The 20,524-nt window shown below is 41.3% G+C and overlaps 1 protein-coding gene across 1 annotated transcript in view; it reads left to right on the forward strand.

Moving 5' to 3' along the window:
• Dipk2b (divergent protein kinase domain 2B) overlaps positions 1-20,524 on the forward strand; it is a 44,127-nt gene that overhangs the window by 16,059 nt on the left and 7,544 nt on the right. Inside the window, exons 3-4 of the mRNA XM_052734882.1 lie at positions 16,733-16,906; positions 19,729-20,017. Of these exons, the coding sequence (XP_052590842.1) occupies positions 16,733-16,906; positions 19,729-20,017 (463 nt within the window). The remainder of the gene's footprint in view (positions 1-16,732; positions 16,907-19,728; positions 20,018-20,524) is intronic.

The raw sequence follows: 20,524 nt of genomic DNA on the forward strand, positions 1-20,524 counted from the left end.
GGCTTTGAATTTTCCTAGCATTTACACATTAGTGAACCAAGCCCCCTCAAAAGACATCAAGCCATCCTCCATTTTTGCTATGAAATCCTTCCTTTGAGATCTCACTACCCCTCTTTTGATATACAGTAGCCCTTCCCTTTATTTGCGGTTCCATTTTATAGTTCCCATTACCCACAGTCAATCATTTTTTAAAACATTAAATAGGAAATTCTAGAAACAAACAATTCATAGTTTCAAAATAAGTCTTATTACAGTATGTTGTTATAATTGTTGTATTTTTACTTAATTGGCATCAGGATGTCCCTAAAGCAAGTTTCTATATTTTATTTTTTGTGAGACAGAGTTTCTTATTTAACCTAGAGCTTACCACTTTGGCTAGACTGACTGACCAGGCAACCCCCAGGATCTACCTGTCTCCATGCCCCAACTTTCAGGTTACAGATGTATGTCACCATCCCCAGATTTTATATGGGCATTGGTAATCCAAACTCAGGCCCTCATTATCCCACAGAAAGTGCTTTATGCATGGAGCCAACTCCATAGCCCCACAAATATTGTATTTTAGTATTAGTTATCATTAAACTTTTACTGTGACTAATTTATAAATTAAACTTTTTCAGAGTTCTTTGGATATTGGGAGAAGCATAGTTCATTTAGAATTCCTTTATCTAGAACTGGTGCTATATATGGTTTTTCTTTTGCACAGAATAGCTTAGGTGAACCTACCTGCAGATAAGAAACAGATACTTTTCCTGTAAATGCGGCTTGTCTCAGAGGCCTCTGGACTGGCTGTGTCTGTATGTATGTTCACATAACACAAAGGAAGCAGAGGCCAAACATTGTAATTACAGAATACTTTCTATATATAAAGAAAGTTACATGGGAGAAAAAAATTGTAGAACCAGCGTATGTATTATGTTTAAAAAGTATTTATTAGACCATAAAACCTCTCAATAAATTTTTTGGAACTAGAAATATTAAAGACCATTTTCTCTCATCAAAATGCAGTAACATCAGACAAAAAAAATGAAAACATAAGAAAAACAAGGATTTAACAGCATTATCTTTAGATCACAAAGCAAAGTACTGAAATTGAAATATGGAGAATATAACAATGAGGAAAATTCCACATTAGCACTATGTATATGATTTATTAGTCTTTACAAACTCACTGTTGAGAGGAAAATCAGAAAACAGTGCAGTGTTGTGTTGCACAGCTGTCAAAAGAGTTTGCTCACTCATGTGGAAGAGTAATACAAAACGATACAAAGTGCATGTTAGCTCAGTCCTGAATCAGGGCCACTTACAGTAGACAGAATTTTTCCAACTGAGTTAGCTCTCCTCTCCAAATATTTTCTAGACTTCTGTGGAAGGCATGAATCCTAAACCTTTCCTGTCTCTTAAGGGGCAAATTTACTCTCAGTTTATATATAACAACAGGCCACAGAGCAAGATCAAATAGATTTCTGAGGCCAGTAAGATGGATCAGTGGGTAAAGGCACTTGCCACCAAGCCTAATGACCTAAACTCAATTGCAGGAATCCATATACCGGGAGAGAACTGACTCCCACAAGGTGTCCTCTGACCTCTACATAAGTGCCATGTCATGTGCTCCTATTATACACACACTAATTAAATAATTAAATTTTTGAGAGAGGAAGGGAGGGTTTCTTAGGGGGCACAGTTTTAGGGGATACAGTCGATCACACTGGGTACAGCATAACTACAGGAGTAGGAAGCAGCTAGATTTCTGTCATACATGTCATAGGTTCTTAAAATAAACTTGAAACATCACCAATTAAAGAAAGTAAGGTAAAAACAACAACAACAGGATTATCTACCTTACCACACAATGACAGAAAATGCCTTCCTTCAGAAAAAAACTGTTTTCTTGAGACAGAAGAAGTCCCCTAAAAATTCACTGTCAACTTATCTTCTTGTAACTTTCATGAATATAAATTATTTCTACTCAATTCCCCTAAAGCCTTCTTCCTGAATTGTTGCATCTCTAGTCTAAACATCCCCAGTTCTATTTCCCATCTGCCCATTGCCCTCATATTGAAGTGTATTAATCTTTATACCAACTAAAAACTCTGTGGCTAGATTTTAGTTTATTAAAACAGAACATTTCATTTACCCCACTAAATATTATCCTAGATTAAATCCATTACTCTAGTCTATCAGCTTAATTCTGATTCAAAAAAAGAATATTTATTTATTTTTATTTTATGTGTGCGTGTATTTTGCCTATATGTGTATGTGTGCACTACATGTGTGCTGGTGCCTGCAGAAACCAGAAGCAAGTTTTTGTATCCCCGAAATCCATATGGTTGTGAAACCAAACCTGAGTTCTCTGGAAGAGCAGCCAGTGCTCTTAACTGCTGAACCATCTCTCCAGCATCCTGATTCTGATTCTCTCTCATACTACTATCATCCCAAGTACACATCATCTTCCGTTTTAATTAACAAAACTTTAGTTTTAGTTGTTAAAATTTTTACACAGGACAGAGCCAGGGAAAGCCTTATTCTTCCATGGAAATTCATCTATCAGTTTTTAGGCAAACCCAGCTAGGCAATTATCTTTATTTTGTTGTAGCCAAAATGTTTAGTGTTATACTAAGAATCACTGTTCAGTGTCTCACTAAGTACATATATTCTAAGTTCATTTCATTTCTGAGATTTAAAAAAATCAAATCACCAGGTTAAAAAAGGAAGTCAGTCAGGAAATATTTTACTAACAGAATTCTCAGTGCCTCCATAATTTCAAGTCTCCTCTCAGAAGTTTCTAAATCATCCCACTAAAATCTTATTTTAGAGATATTTACCATGATCCATGATGAGCACATTAGTCACCGATTTCTCTAATCCACCCCTTGCTCCTTTGTAATATCAAAAAATGAGTTTTTGAGTCTTTTCTGATATTTGCATCCACTGCCCATGGTTCAGAAATATGTTTGCAAAGTCTCTGTGGGTCTTTGTGCCAGGGAGCTTGTGCAGAATAATGCAAGCTTGTTTGGTGCAGCTGCCTTTCCATTCCTGCTCACCATACTTTGTTCCACCCTTTTCAGATAAGTCTCATCATCTGGCAAAGAAGACAGTCAAACATTCAACAAAAGCAGAGCCTTCAAAATTCTTCCCATGACCCTATTCAACAAGCCTTTGCTGTTTTGTTTTTTTGTAACCTCTGTACAATGCCAAGTATCGAGATTGTTTGGTTTTGGATTTGCTTTTTTTGTTTGTTTGTTTGGTTGTTTGTTTGTTTGTTTGGTTGGTTGGTTGGTTGGTTGGTTTGGTTTGGTGTTGTTGGGACAAGGTCTTGCTATTTATCTCAGACTAGCCTTAAGCTCATGATCTTCTAGCCTCCTGAGTGTTGGAATTTCAGGCATGTGTCACCATACTCAGCTCAAATAGCTATTTTTAAAGACTTATAATTAAAGTATGAAGGATATTAGAATGTCATCAAGTCATGGTATGTATCTATGCTATCAATAGTTTGTTTTCTTTTTTCTAGAAGTATAATAATTTACTTTTGATGATACAAGTTACATATTCTGCCATTGATGAACATTGGAGTTACATTTACTTTGGGCTATTGTCAATTGAAATTGATGTCAACATTCTTTTTTTAAATATATTTACGTACATAAATACATAAATTTTAAGTATATTGGGTAAAATTTAACGTGTGGGTTCATTCAGAGACACCACTCACAATAAGGTCCTGGATGTTTCTGGCTCCTCAGAAGGCTTTTTCATGTTCCTTTCCCAAAAAGGTCCCTTCCTAGAATGACAAACCATCCCAACCTGCTCAGAACTATTTGATATTAGCAATGAAAGTATAATCTCCCAGGCAACCTCTCAATCCCAGTTCAACTGAAGCAGTAGCTCATGCTGAAAGTAGTCACTATTCTGGGCTGAACCACCTTAAATAATTTTTACCTGTTTTTGAACTTCATTTAAATGGAATAATACAGTATTAGAATATTATCAAATCATGGTATGTATCTATGCTATCAATAGTTTGTTTTCTTTTTTCTGGAAGTATAATAGTTTACTTTTGATGATACAAGTTACATATTCAACCATTGATGAACATTTGAGTTGCATTTACTTTGGGCTATTGTCAATTGAAATTGATGTCAACATTTTGTTTATTTATTTGTTTATTTGTTTGTTAGTTTTACATCCCAGTAAAAACAAATTTGTTTGTTTGTTTATTTTACATCCTAGCTGCATTTTCCCCTCCCTCCTCTCCTCCCAGTCCCTCTTCCCGATCCCCACTCTGTTCCCACCCTCCAATGCACTCCTCCAGTTTCTGTCCCATGAATATCAACAAAACGTGGCATATCAAGTCGCAGTAAGACTAAGAACTCCCCCATATATTAAGGCTGGGCAAGGTGACCCAGTATGAGGAGTAGGGTTCCAAAAGCCTGTAAAAGAGTCAGAGACAGTCCCTGTTTCTGCTGTTAGGAATCCCCCAAGAGGACCAAGCTACAAAACTGTAAAATATATGCAGAGTGCCTAGGTCAGTCCCATGCAGGCTCCCTGGTTGTTGGTGAGTCCCAATGAGTCCAGGCAAATTGATTCTGTGAGTTTTCTTTGGTGTCCTTGACCCCTCTGGCTCCTACAATCCTTTTTCCCCATCTTCTGCAGGATTCCCAGAACTCTGCCTAATGTTTGGCTGTGGGTCCGCATCTGTTTCCATCAGTTGCTTGACGCCTATGCACAAATCTGGTCATAGGAGATGGCCAGTTCAGACTACATTTCTGCTATTGCTAGGAGTCTAAGCTGGGGTCTTCCTTGTAGATTCCTGGGAGATTCCCTTGCACCAGATTTTTATCTGACCCTGAAATGCTCCCCTTTCCAGTATTCTCTTTCAATACTCTCACCCTCTGTCCCATCCCCCCAACCTGATTGCTCATGTTCCCATCCCAACCAGCCCTCAGTCCACTCATGAAATCTCTTCTCCTTTCCAGGGAGATCTGGGTGTCCCCTGCCCCATGAACTCTCCTTGTTACCTAGCCTCTCTTGTGCTGTGGATTGTAGCATGGTAATCCTTTCTTTTACAGCTAATATCTGTTTATGAGTAAGTACATACCATGTTTGTCTTTCTCAGACTGGGTTATCTCACTCAGGATGATTGATATCAACATTCTTGTATGTGCCTACAGTTGAACTTAAGCATGTCAGAGTGAATTTCCTGGGTCATAACATAGCATATGGACAGTCTGAAGGGACTGCCAAACAGTTTTCCTATATGCAGTATGCAATATATGCTTCTGCCTATATGTAACGGAAGAGAGGGTACTGACTGCTCTTTCCTGTGTTCATCAGCTCACTATTGTTAATTTTGAATTGTGAATTTTTCAAGTATTTTAGTGGGTGTCTAGCAGTATCTCACATGGTCTCACTTGCATTTTCTGATAACTTATGATTTAGGGCCTGTTTTCATGTATTTATTGGCTTCTTTGATCTTTGATAAGGTACTTAAACTTGTCCGTTTTGTAAGGTTTTCTGTGTTTATTATTGATTTTCACAAGTTACACAAATTATATTTATGTTTTGAATACAATTCTTTTATCATCAAATATGTGTATTATAAGTAGCTTCTTATAGATCTCTTTATTTCTGCGTAGACCTGCCAGTATGAAGAAGATTCTTCCAACCAAGCAATCCTTCTACACAGCACCCTCAGTCTCTGTTCATTGGGAGTCAGAAAGGCAGGCCAGGTCTCACAATCTGAGACTGGAACCAGGAAACACATTAAACCTTCAATGACCTACCCACAGTGACCTACCAGCTAGGTCTCACCTCTTAAAAGTTTCACCGTCCCCCACCTGGGGAACAAATGTTCAAAACACGAGCCTGTGAGGAACATTTTCAACTCAAACCAATAATAGAATTACAAATGATTTAGAGATGGTTTAGCATCTATAGAAGGATGTAAAGCCTAGGTTTTATGTAAATACTTTGCCATTTTACACAAGGGACTTGTAGTACCTACAGGGTAGTACTGGCCCTAATCCCCCTTGGATACTAAGGAAACACTATAGTCATTATAAAAATTCATAGTCTTATCCAGCATGGTGGTGCATGCCTTTAATCTCAGCATTCAGGAGGCAGAAGCAGGTGGCTCTCTGAGTTTGTGACTAACTTGGTCTACAGAGCTAGTTCCAGGACAGCCACAGCTATTACACAGAGAAACCCTGTCTTGAAAATATATATATATATATCAAGGTTGGAGTTGTAGATCAGTTGTAGACTACTTGCTTAGCATGTGCAAAGCCCTGAATTTTATACCCAGCACTATAAAATAATGAAACAAAACATTGGGTAATTAAGGAGGTGAAAATCACCTATAACAGAGGCAACAACTATGAACATATTGCAGTTCTTCCTTCTAGACTTTTTCTAGTCATATTTAACTTGGCTACAGATGAGTTCTACATGTAATGTTCCCCTATGACTTTATTGAATATCCCATAGGGGATAAGCAGCATTTCATCATGTTGATACAACACAGTTCAATTTACTATTGTTGAATGTTGTTAGTGCTTGATTTTTTCACTTATCAAAATATACTTTGAAGAACATGTTAGTGCAAAGACTTTGTCTGAATCTTATTATATCCTTGAGACAAATTCCCTTTTCAAAGCTTTCACATACTGACTACTTTCTCTGGGCCAAGCACACTTCATACACATTAGTGATAGTTGATCTTTGGCACCTGAGACATTCTTGTTCCCATTTTATAGATGGGGAATCTAAGACATGTGTTCAAAGTTTGCACAGCTAGTAAGTTTTGGAACTTGGATTTGAACACAGGCCTTTCTCCTAACTCCAGAAATTACAACCTTAAACACTGCCTACTCTCTGTTGCTTCGTTATGTTACTGTAGTAGAACTACTGACCACAGGATGTAAGCATTTTTACAATAGAGGTGTGTGTGTGTGTGTGTGTGTGTGTGTGTGTGTGTGTGTGTGTGTGTGTGTGCCATATCAGAGGACAATGTGGGTCCCAGGCATCAAACTCGGAAAGTGTCAAACCATCTTGCCACCCGCCCCTCCTACTAAAAGTTTTAAAGTGTGCACATAGCATCTTCATGAACCATAACCTTTGCCTCTAAGATTATGTACACTAACTACAAAATCTAAAGTCTTAAACATAGCATTCAAGAGACTCACTGTTTGTTTCCAGCTTGCTTTTCCAGTCTTCTTCTTGGGTGGCTCCATGTCTGTATCTTCTAGGCAGGAGATACCCTTGAACTCTGTTCCTTTTTTCTTCTATTCTTTGTTCAGTTCTGACCCTTAATCCTGAAATGTATTGACATGAGAAATCCACCTACCCAAATCCAACTCAGTCTTCAATGCCAGGCACATATCACCACTTCTGTGAAGCCTATCCAGATTCCTCTATTGCTCTGCTTTCCACAGCACCTGATTTACACCTCCCATAGAATTTGTCACATTCTGTCCCACAGTAAATTTTGTGGCAGACATTTTACTCTGGCTCACAAGAGTACCAAATCCTTAGAGGTAGGGACCTTCTTTTATGTATCTTTATGGCCCTACTTTATATAAGACACTTTACATAAATTTTGACAAAGTTTTGTTGAATGAATGACTAGCTGCACCCTCAGTGTGAGCTTTTTTCCTAACATATGTGCATGACTGGAGTGGTCTGTTTGGGTTGGAGGAAGAGTTTCCCAATTCTTTCTGATTGTATGTGAAATGCAATGGCAGGAGCTGAACCTAGAGTGAGTTTGGACTGCTAACACTTCCTTCTGGGGGCCAGGGGGCTTTGTGACCTCTCTCTCCATTGCTTCTGGGACTACTATCTCATGCCCAGGAACCTCCTTACTTTTCTCTGCCCTCAGTCCTTCCTTCCACCATAAAAAAAAAGACATAGTAGATGGTACTCTATGAAGTCATGCAAAGTGCACAGGAGTGAGGATACTAACAAGAAGGAACATAGGGTTAAGATAGAAAGTAGAAAGAAGATGCAATGGCTGGGGCTATAGCTCACAAATAGAGCACTTACTTAGGAGGTGCAAGACCCTGAGGTCCATCCCCAGCACCAAAGGAAAAGTCCCATGATTCTACCTCTCTATTTGAACCCCCCCCCCCCCCGCCTGAGGCGTGTGGTACAGTCTCACCTGAAGGGATCAAGGAGGGGTGGAGAAAACCTAGCAGCGCCCTCCCACTCTTAGGCCAACAAAAGTGCTTTTCTGACAATCAGAATTCTCAGGGCCTTCTGGGCCAGAGTTGCCAGGCATGTGTAACTTCCTATTTTTTTTTATTAGAAGAAGAAAAGAGAAAATCCCATAGAAAGAACTGGCCCAGTGGAGAATTATGATCCACCTTAGCATACCTGAATCAAAATGACAGATCATTAAATAATGTTTTACTCTGCATCAGCTGCCCTGCCTACCCCAGCTGTCAGCTGCTTTGCCTGCCACAGTGATGATTTCATCTGGCACAGTGAAAATCTTTGAGCAACCCACAGATGCTTCAGTGACAAAGCCCCAGGGGCGTTGGGATAGAGGAGGTGCAGGACACACCAAAAGGTGGGAGGAAAGAAAGAAGAGTCCCCAGCAGGAGAGGAAAGCCAGCTAAGACTTTCACCTGCCAGCTAGTCTAAGATGTTGACCACCCTGTGAGCACAACCAGGTGAGATTCTGGATACCAACAGCTTGCCAACAAGAGACGTGGAAACACAAAGGGGAAGGAGCCTGACTAGGGCTGTGGTCACACAGATATGAAGCATGACAATATAGGATGTTGAGCTAAGATGGTCCTCTACTTCAACATGACAAGGCAAATCTGCTAAGCAACCATTTGTTCGGTGGTGGTGCTGATGGTGGTTTGTTTGTTTTTTTGTTTTTTTTTTTTTAAACAAGACCTCACTCTACAGCCCAGGCTGGCCTGGAACTTGGTCTTCCTACTTTAGCCTCCCCTGTGCTGGGAGTAAAAGAGTGTGACACTACATTCAGCTTTTTGTTTGTGTCTTAATCAAGATTAAGGTTAGGGTTAGGTTAATTACAGGATCAAAAAGTGTGTTCAAACCAATTAAAGTCAAAAAGGGGGTTACTATGATCATTAGTCTTGATTGTGAATTTGACTGAATTTAGAATCACATAAGAGACACACCTCTGGTAATGACTGTAAGGGTGTTTCTAGAGAAGTTCCAGAGGAAGGAAGATCCACCCTGGATGTGGAAGCACCATCCCATGGCCTGGAAACCTAGACTAAATTTTTTAAAAAGGGAAAAAGTGAGCTGAACATTCATCTATCTCTGATTCCTGGCTGCAGATGTAATACAGCCAAATGTCTCATGATCCTGCTGTCATGCCTTCGCTGCCATGATGAACTGTCCCTTCAAGCTGAGGTGAAACAAACCCTTCCTTTAGTTGTCTCTGTCAGGTAATGAGAAAAGTAACTAATACAATTAATGTGTTGGAAATGCATCCACCTCTGCCTCCTCCAGGGAACTAGGAAGTTGCAAGACATTTCCCTCAGTCCACTTATGTCTGCTTCATGGCCCATTTATTTCTTGTATATGTTCATTTCTGGAAGTCCATGCCATGACCTGTGGTGTCAACTGGATCCTTCCATGTTACTTGTGCTTCCTACTCCTCCAATATTACCCGAGGTCACAGTTCTAGAATCAACTACCAGCTGACTTACTCAGCCTCTCAGGATTTGAAGGTTGGGGCAGACACCCCAAGTAAGTACCCTGCATCAGATCAGTCTGTGGACAAGGATTTACTTCTTAAGATTTCATAGCTGTCTATACACTACTAGGTTACAGAAGTATGAAGATCCAAAGTCCTGGCCATAAGGCACCAAATAGCTAAAGAGAGATGTGATGAGCACATAGCCTAAGACCTATGAGGCACAGGCATAGGTGTGCTGTAAGAAAAGGAGTGCTGTAAGGGCCAGGAAACTGCTTGGAGGAAGTGTGGCCTGAAGAGGAAGGATGAGGCAGAGAAAGGTTGTGTATCTTCTGCAAGCAGCACAAAGGGAATGGAAATAAGGTGTGATTATGGGAAGTTGGAAGTAGCATGACCTGTTGTCATTGTGTTGGAGTTACAAACATTGTGATGACCAGGCTGGGGCTGGGAGCAGGTAGCTAAACATCATTGGTTGGAAGTGGTTCTCAGCTGCCAACATACATCAGGAATCCTGGAGAGCTTCTTACTACATACATTGCTGGGTTCAGTCCCCAGCGGTGCCTCTTCAGAAGATCTAAGCAGACTGAGAATTTGTATAGGGAGGGAAAAGTAACTTGAGGACAGTGGGGTCTTTCTATTAGAAGGCCTAAGTGTGGTATACAGGTTGGACAGGAAAAGACCCAGAAAAGGATTAGAAAGGCTTCATGGCAAAAGTAGGTCAGGATACATGCACATAGAGTGTGGTTCACACAAACTGATGGAGAAAGTAGGGAGGGGATAGTAGATCCTATTGGTATGGCATGTGCCATAGGAATACAATACCTAGGAGGAGTGTTTCTGGAGAAATGAGGGCACATGAGCTCCAGTTCCTACATCTAGACTCCCTGACAGTACTGGAGAGAAAAGGCCCAACAAAGAAACTAAAGATTCAATACAAAGAGGGAACACAGCCTGCCACTCAGACAAGCCTTGGTTAGAATTCTGGCTCCATCACTGTATACAAAATTCTGAATCTGTCTTTCGACTCCCTGGCAAACAAATCCACTGTGAGTTACCACCAAGTCTGTTCCCCTGAAAGTATAAAAATTAACACAGCAACATATACCCAGCACAGAACAAGCATTCAATAATATTAGCTACTGTTTCATTCTCACAAAGCCAACAGGCATAATACCTATTAGCTTTCCACACAGTTTGACCCTTTCAACACACTCATGAGCATGTATCATAATTAATAGGGTTGTTCAGGCTTGTCTCAAGTGGTCTCAGTGCATGCTTACTATACTGATTTCATTGTTAAAAATCACCTTTTTGAGTGTGATGAGAGAAGGAAGGCTAAATGAGAAGAAAGTAAAAATGTCGAAGTAAAAGGGGAGAATCCTTGCATAGAGAAGGTTTCAAGGAAAAAGGGAGGAGGTGGATAAGAGAAAGGTTGGGGTTGGGGAGATGGTCAACCATAGCTAAGGATGTACGGAAAAGCCACAAAGAAACTTACCACTTTATGAGCTAACCATGATGACTTGAATGAGAAATACATAGGCTCATGTATTTGAACACTTGGTCCACAGTTGGTGGGATGTTTGGAGAGGCTATGGGACCTTTCAAAGGTGGAGCACTGCTGGAGGAAGCTTGTCACTTGGACTTTGAGGGTTTATAGCCTGGCCCCACTTCCTGCTGGCTCTCTCTGTTGCCTGTGTGTGGATGAAGATGTGATCTCCCAGCTTCCTGCTCTTGTTGCCATGCATCATTTCCCACCATTATGGATATACGTCCCTCCGGAACCTTAAGCCAAAATAAATTCTTTCTTGTATAAATTGTGTATGTGTATATGTGTGTGCAGCTTATATTTATTAGTTATTTTTATATTACTATGATAAAACACCATGACCAAGGCAATTTGTAAAAGAAAGCACTTAATTGGGCTTAGAGCTTCAGAGGGTTAGAGTCCGTGATGGTGGAGTAAAGACATGGCAATAGGAACAACTGAGATGTCACATCTCAAACTGCAATCTGGAAGCAGAGATCACATTGAGAACAGCATGAGCCTTTTGAAACCTCAAGCTCACCTCCAGTGACACACCTCCTCCAATAAGGCCACATTTCCTAATCCTTCCCAAACAGTTCTACCAACCGGAGACTAAGTATTTAAACATATGAGCCTATAGGGGTCTGTTCTCACTGAAACTACCACACAGTTTAACATGGACCCCAGAAGCCCATAGTTTTTCTTTTCTTTTCTTTTCTCTTCTTTTTTCCCTTCCTTCCTTCCTTTCTCCCCATTTGGGGGGGGGGAGGGGTTCAAGACAAGATTTTGCTGTGTAGCTCTGGCTGTCCTAGAGCTTCCTCTGTAGACCAGCCTGGCCTCAAACTCAGGGACCCACCTGCCTCTGCCTCTTGAGTGCTGGGATTAAAGGCATGTGCCATCATGCCTGGCTCTAGAAGCCATAGTTTTTCAAACCAAAATATGAGTAGCCAGTGTAGGATACCTCCCTATGAAGTTTTAGCCAGCTAGCTAATCCCAAAACAATAGAGGCTATGTCATTGCTCTTGGTTGTCCACTAGAACTAAACAGTAAAACCCAATTGCTGAAGACACCACACATTCCATATAACAAGCTGAAACTGAGCTAGAAGCTTCTTCCCTGTTGGCTAATATTCATAGTACTGGAAGGTGCTGCGTAGGCCGTTGGGTGATAAAAGTCATAAATAATCATACCCATCTGTGGACCCTGCATGCTAAAATGATGAACTGCCTGGCAAGATATTCCCAGTGGTGCAACAGTGACATGGATGCTCTGGAAGTAACCAATCACTTCTTGATCAGATCTGAGGCTCATTTTATAGGAAGAAATACATGCCCAACACTTGGCCAAAAGTCTTGGACTAGGGAGGCCTTATGCTAAGTGGCTTCCAAATATTGATGTTTATATCCACAGACCAGTGCAGTTCTCGGATTTGGTCAGAAAAGCCTCTTTTGGCAGTGGGTGATGGTCAAAGCAGGGACCCATAACTAGTCAAAGTGCTGAGAATAAGTAACTTCTGAGTACTTAGATCAAAAAGGGACACCTGTGTGACACTCCCCCCTTTAAAATGCAGGGAGTGTTGAGGAAGAGGGGGTGGAAGGACTGTGAGAACTAACCAGGAGTAGTGCAGTGGAGTACTGTCTTCTGGATATGACCCAGGAATACACAGAGGCTATGACTGCCTGTATGGGCAGGGGAAGGGAAAGAAGGACACAAGGGTAGGAGGGAGACTAATTGGAAAGAAGGGGTCAACAGAAGTAGAGGAGAGATGAGAGAGGGTAGTGGGGTGAATGTAATCACAATGCATTGTATACAAGTATGATTATCTTATTGTAATTATTAAATTTTTGAAATCACTTCTTTCACTCTCAAAAAAAATTTGGGTTCAGAAGATAAAGATAAGACAAATGATCCCCTTAACAATTATCCCTCAGTTACGTGTAAGATAAAGAACTCCCAGGCCAAACAGTCGTTAAGTGACAGATCTGGGATTCAAACCCTGCCAGCTTGACTCTGAAGGATGTGCTTGTAACTATTTCATCATACTGCATTATGGAGGTCTGTGAAATCCAAACTTGGGGTGAATGTTGTCTAACCATCCAAGCAGAAATCCCTCCTCAGGTCAGTGGAGTACAAGGTTGAATAAAGAGAAATAGGCAGTCAGTTTGGAGAGGAAAGACAGAAGTGTGTTGGAAGGCTCTGGTGGAGGCAGGAAAAAGGATAAAGCCGCCTATACCACTTCACACACTTGGGTGGCTCCTCATTACTCATCTCCTGGGAACTTTCCCCAGCAACAAAAGTGGAACAAAATCTCAATCCCTCTGCTCCTCAGAGAACAACTTAGAGTCTCTGCAAAGTACAAGAATCTATACAAAACAGAAATCCTGCCTAAGAAAAATGTCATTGGAAGTGAGAGGACCTGTTTTCCATAGAAACTAAGTCTTTGAGAGACGGAACTTGTGATGTGAGGAATACCTTCCATATTATTTACCCATCCCACCAAGTCATTCAGGTAATTGAGTATGGCTTTAATGTCTGCTGTACTGTCTTAGAGATGCTATCCACTCTAACATGATCTAAGACAAACTACAAATTCAACACTCCCCCTGGGCTCATTTCCTCCTCTACCTCTACCCTTTGCTAGTGACTTTGCACCAGTGACTTAATTTCAAGGAATCTGGGTTGATCAGCCTGTATAGCAGAGAGCAACTTCCTAAGAGGAAAGAGACCTATCATAAACCTGCTCTAACTTATGGATTTCAAAGAAAAATTGAAATAATTTAGGGACCATCTACTAACAGTTTCCTCTCCCCCCTCTAGTACATGTAACAGTGAGCTAACAAGATGAGCTCTGCCTGTAAAGTCACCTGTCTGAGAGTAACAAAGTTGTTACTGGATTTCTAGATCATCCGTGTGGCTATTTCAAAACCATTACCATGCTAGCAGATACTTATAGAATGGTATCTGACACACCAAAGCCCTCACTGTTGTGTTGGCACTTCAGAGAGAAAAAAAAAAAGAACTTTATTAAAAGAACAAAATTAGAGTAGGCACAGAACTGTCAGTTGTTTATCCTAATAAAACAAAACAGGAGTTTCACATTTTGAATAAAGGGAGGTTTGACTATCCATAACAATTGAGACAATTATTGAATTTCATTGTTGTAATGGTAGCCCACTGATTAACTGTGCTGCATGATTAACCTCAGCTTTGTTTTACAAGCATACTTAACAGCAAAATCATGTGAAAGGTGTTTAGGTATATAACTGGAAGTAAGTTTATTCAAATTAAAGTTTTCTCTTCTCCTAGAGGATAGGAGAGCTTGAGAACAGCTAATTCATTCAAAGCAAAACTTCATTTGTTGGACATTTTTTTCAACATTCTAAAGCCAGTTGTTGGAGGTGACTTTACTTAAGAAAAGCCAACTTCTAGTCTTAGGGTAAAAAGCCATACTTCTGGTCCTAGACTTTCTTTCTCAGAATAACCAATGTTCTTTTCTTTCATGTATTTATATTTTCATCAGAACAAATATTCAGATGTGTTTAGCAGTGATAAATCTTCATGTTTAGAGCAATATTTGATTTTGGAAACATGAAGTCACTCAGAACAACCTTGGGTGATTAATATACTAATTAGCTTGAACATGATGTGGTTTTTTGGAACCCAGAATGCTGAATACTTAAAAGAATTTTTTTGAAGGTTCATTCCTGTGAGGTGAGAGAAAAGGCATCGCTATCCTCCTGAGGCAAAGGTTAAGTTTGAGTAGGTTCAGGACTTCCTATCTTAACCCACTGCCTTTGCTTCAGTGCCTCAGTAAAGCCACAGTTCCCTGAACTGGTAAAGCTGCTTGGCTTCCCCAGGACAATGAACAAAGACTCAGTGAGCCCACTCTCTGGAAAAGGAATTTGTGGCGATGCTGTCTTAGTCTGTTTTCTATTGCTATACATGAACACCACCACCCCAATTTCTAAAGAATAGCTGTTTGTTTCACTAATGGTTTTTAAGGCTAGAAAGTCCAAGAATTTGATATTAGCATCTGGTGTGGGCTTTCATGCTGTATCATGACCTAGCAGAGGCATCACATGATGAAACAGAGCAAGCATGCTAGCTTAGGTCTCTCTTCCTCTTCTTAAAAAGCCACAAATGCCATTATTAGGACTACTCTCTTGACTTTATCCAATCATAATTACCACTCAAAGATCCTGCCTCCAAATACCTATGACTTTGGGAATTAAAGTTCCGATCATGAAATTTGAGGGACAAAGTCAAATCACAGCACCATCTCTGACTTAGAATTTAATACGGCAGCTTATAGGCCTTGGGCTCTAGAACGAAACAATGTTGTATTTTTTATTCTAAATTTTCTTTCATAAGTCCCCAATCACTTTGGTTCACAGCATCTCTTACTTTCTTCATAATTCTATCATAGACCATCTTTCTCAGATGGATCTCCAAATCTAAATCCTCAAAGGGAGTCTGGGTAATGAACTAACTTTACCAACTGCCCCACTAGGAAGAGTCCTTACATTGGACCTTCTGTATCCATCAAAGACAGCCTTATCCTCCTTCTCTAAGCAAGCAGCCATGGGAAAGGAGCTTCCACTAGAAGCATACGGACAGCACATACAGCTGCTACTGTTGATTCTCTTTTGAAGCTATCCTTGCTGTGTGGAAGAAAAAAAAAGAAGGAGGAGGAGGAGGAGAAAAGAAGAAGAAGAAGAAGAAGAAGAAGAAGAAGAAGAAGAAGAAGAAGAAGAAGAAGAAGAAGAAGAAGGAGAAGAAGGAGAAAAGAAAAAAGAAAGAAAGAAAGAAAGAAAGAAAGAAAGAAAGAAAGAAAGAAAGAAAGAAAGAAAGAAAGAAAGAAAGAAAGAAAGAAAGAAAAAAAGAAAGCTTCAAACTTTCAGAGAGGCAGAGAGGCAGAGCTGGCCTCCACGCCCCCAGTGCCCCAATTCCTGCATAGCCCACTGTGCCCTCTCCTGCCCCAACCTGCAGGAGTGTTCCATCCTCTGGGCTCCACCCAAGAATCTCCATCCTCTTGTTCAGGATCCTCCTCAACCACCCATGGATCTTTCCTCCACCATCCATCTGGACTCCTAATCTGATGTCCGTGTCCCTTACAAGAGTTCAGCAACTCGGATTTTTGGAACCTACTTCGTATGGTGGGATGCCTCGCTCAGCCTTGATGCAGTGGGGAGGAGCTTGGTCCTGCCTCAACTTGATATGCCATGCATTGTTGTCTTCCATAGGAGGCCTTACCCTTTCTGAAGAGTGGACTGGGGGGTAGAAAGGAGATGAGGGGGGAACAGGAGGAGAGGTGGGAGGGGAAACTGTGATTAGTATGTAAAAGGAAGGAAAGAAAGGAGGGAGGGAGGGAGAGAGGGAGGGAGGGAGGGAGGGAGGGAGGGAGGGAGGGAGGGAGGAAGGAAGGAAGGAAGGAAGGAAGGAAGGAAGGAAGGAAGGAAGGAAGGAAGGAAGGAAGGAAGGAAGGAAGGAGAAAAAACTCCTCCCTATCCTGGGTCTCTCTCATGTGTCTGCAGGGCCTGCCCAGTCCCTTCCTGCGCTGCCCTTCACAAAGACTCTTGGATCGTGTGGTTCGACGCTATGCAGAAGTGGCTGACGCTGGCAGCATCTTCATGGACCACTTCACCGACCGTGACAAGCTGCGGCTCCTCTACACACTGTCTGTCAATGCACACCCCATCATTCTTCAGGTACTCAGTGACCCCCACAAGCCCTACAGGTTATGTTACCACCTTGGACTTTCAGAGGCCATCCCTGGGTTGATTTTTTTTCTCCTCTTCTTGCTTCATGTCTTGGGGCCACAAATCTGTATTAGTACATTTGCAACATCAGGTAAGTGTTTGACCGTCTTGGCAGCTAGTGAGGAAAGAGGTATGGGAGTACAGAGCTGGGGATGTGAGTAGCAGGGAACAGCAGCCAACTTTACAAGTTGAGGCAGCCAGGAAGGGCTTTGTGAAGGGAGGCAAATTTAATCTCTGCCACTAAGTAGTGATAAATAAGATTTAAGTAAGCTCAGGGACTAGTGAAACAGCCACCCAGAGATGTACCTTGAAGCTGTGTTTGGAAAGGAGAAAAAAAACCTGAAAGTGACATAATTGAAAAATGATCAAAAAATGAGGATGTACTGGGACCTGGGGACACACTTAGTCAAAAAGATAGACACTTACTATGTTAACAGACGTCCATAGAACTTGTGGAGCTAAATTCCCCAGACCAAGGGTCAGGACAAGGACACCTAAGTCACATAATGAACAGAAAAGATACCAGAAGTCGGAGGAGAGGAGAAGGGGGTGAAAGAAGACTAAAAGGTGGAGGAGTGGGTCACAGAGGAGGAGGAAGAGAGAATAGTAAGGGGAAGGGAGGAAAGGAAGAGAAAAAGCTAGACATGGTGGTATAGGCTGTATAATGAAATCATCTTTTAAAATACCATAATATAAAAACACGGGTAGAGAAAAAAAAGAGCCACAACAAAGACGGTTCCTAAATATTTGCCAAAAAGTTAATGGTTGACTACACAATGAAGACTGTTGAAGGTTATTGGATACTTGCTGCATGCCAGGTGTTGTGCTGAAGATTTGCTCTATTGTCAGTTCCCACTACAAGCCCCCCAGAATGATATTATGATTCCCATTAGGGCTCAGAAAAAACAAGTGTCTTAGCCACTATCAGCCATGAAACCTAAACCCAAAGATGTCTGACATCAGAGACAACAGACACTGTACTCTACTCACTAAATCCTGCCCAGTGTCTTTGCTATTTGACATACTAGTGGCAGAGAAGGAGCTGCTATTTGCCCTACATGCTCAGGGATCTTCTTGGAGGTCTGTTACAGTTCTAACTTTTGTTGGCATCTTGATTACCCCAAGGTCTGGCTCCTGAGAGACTTGACCTGGGACACTCCACTCAACCCTGGGCTTTACACAGAAAGAGTGCAGTATGAGACTAAGGAGTGGCTTTGTACATTTAAACAAGGGCAGTAGGTCCAGGTTGTCCCTTGGAGACACATAATATGTAAGGTTCCCCAGTAACAAAAGCTCAAAGAGCGAAGAGCATGATTCTTTATAATGTGACATATAAAGGGTAGAAGATATCAGAAAATTAAGAGAGAGAGAGAGAGAGAACTTTGAAGTCTACTTTTTATTTTATTTTCTGTAGTTCTGGGGATGGGACCCAGAGCCTTGTGTGTGCCAGATAAGCAGTCTGCTACTAAGATGCATCACCCAGACTTACTTTGTTTTCTTAAAAAGGTAAACAAAGGGGAAAGAGGTGTTCATAGTTTTTGTTATCAGTTCTAGACACAGCTTCATTAAAAAAAATGATCAACAGTTGAGATTCTAATGTGGACAGGGAATATTCCACATGGTCGTACCAATAGATGAATACAGGTGGTCAATGGTTACTGAGAGAAAGAGAATCAGTCTTCTCCATGTACAAAAACCCACATGGATTGTCCAATTCCAAATGGTCAGCTCTGGTCACATATACATATGAGTAACACTAAATGGACTCAGTAGATTGTATATATACGTGTGATTATATATGTATCTATGAGTAGCAGTAATAAAGTACAGATCATGAATTTTGAAAAAAGAAGTGGGACATAGGAGTTAGGAAGGGAGGGACGGGAGTGATAGAGATACGGGGTTCATTTATGAAGTACAAAAACAAAAAATGCAGAAGACCTATTTTTAAAAAAATGGTCAAGAAAAATCCAGCTAGGATTCCCTAGCTTTCCATCTCCCAAATCCACAAGTTGGGAGCTTTTACAAGGAGACAGACTGGGCTACACTTCCCACCAGTGGAGAAGAATCTTTGAGTGTGTAGTTATCTGAGCCATGCAGATTTGCTCAGCCTAGCAGTGGTGACAGTCACCTGCATTATTCTTGTCCTATCCCAGAACCAGGCACTTGCATTGTTCTATTTATTCATTCATTTATTCATGAGCTCTGTTGACCAAACTGGTCTCAACCCTCCTGCCTCATCCTCCTGAACAGCTGGAACTACAGACACACATGATACCCTGTTTGTAATGTTTTTACTATTATTATTTTTATTTGTCTTTCAGTTGCCCCAAAGTTAATGTTTTGTTATTTTTTCCATGGTCTCTTCCTAAGCAGTGGTATCTTGGAAAGTGCAGACTAGTCATATTTTTTAATGACATAACTTAAAAGATATTCCCTGAATCCTGGATACCACAGAAAACCATGAAAGGTTGGTTAGCATTCTCAGCTCCCACTTGGAGAAACTTGTATAATCTGATACACTGCACTAATGAGAGCAGCCTCCTTCCTAAATCCTTCCGTTAGCAATACACTACAAAAGTGGGAGAAGAGCAGGGGCCTTACCATGTTCCAAAAGGTATAAAAAGATGGAGAAATGTTTTGCCAGAATGTTTTGAGAGCCAGGCTGGCAGTAAGACTTATTTGTGTGGGCTGTGGGCAAGAGGTAGAAAGCAAGCTGCCTATGTGAGATTAATCTATGTGTCTAATGCCTGATCCTTCTGGCTTGGCAGATCTTCCCCGGGGCAGAGGGCTGGCCACTGCCCAAGTACCTGGGTTCCTGTGGTAGATTCCTGATCAGTACGAGCACCAGACCACTGCAAGAATTTTACGATGCACCTCCAGAGCAAGCTGCTGACCTTGCCTACCAACTCCTTGGGGTCCTGGAGTCCCTGAGGAGCAATGATTTGAACTATTTCTTCTACTTCACCCATGTTGATGCAGACATGTTTGGCATCTTTGACAATGGGCATCTGTTCATCCGCGATGCCAGTGCACTAGGCATCATCGACAAGCAGGAAGGTACTCAGCATGGGCTTGACTAAGCATCTGTCAAAGGGATGTCAGGATGACCAAAGCTAAAGAGGGGTGACCTGGGCCCTTGTACTCTCTGTATGTCACAGAGAAATCCAAGTTTTAGGAACAAAGAACAATGTCCCCTCACGCCCATCTGAATTTCTGTTTCATCTTCATTTCTGAAGGGAAAGTGAATTTGGCCTTGCCTGTAAGGGTCATTGTCCATGGTGGTATGGACTCCCATGAGCCTCGCAGGGTAATTCTGAATCACATTCACATACAAGTCGCAGGCCCCTCTCCCCCTTAGAGCCTTCCTTGTCAGATGCTCTTAGCCTTGATCTAAGACATAATTGCTGGCCTGATGCACTAGTACACTTTGCAGTGAGTGTTGACATACTGACTCTGTAAAGTTTGAAAACAAGAAACTGAATGAGGTAGGTGAGCAAGTCATGTCTCTCGCTGTTGACAAAGGCTCAGCTAGTGCTCTAGAGACCATTAAGCCCCAGTTTCTCA

Source organism: Peromyscus californicus, unplaced genomic scaffold (genome assembly GCF_007827085.1).
Source record: "Peromyscus californicus insignis strain IS unplaced genomic scaffold, ASM782708v3 Scaffold_10__1_contigs__length_136768540, whole genome shotgun sequence".
NCBI lineage: Eukaryota > Metazoa > Chordata > Mammalia > Rodentia > Cricetidae > Peromyscus > Peromyscus californicus.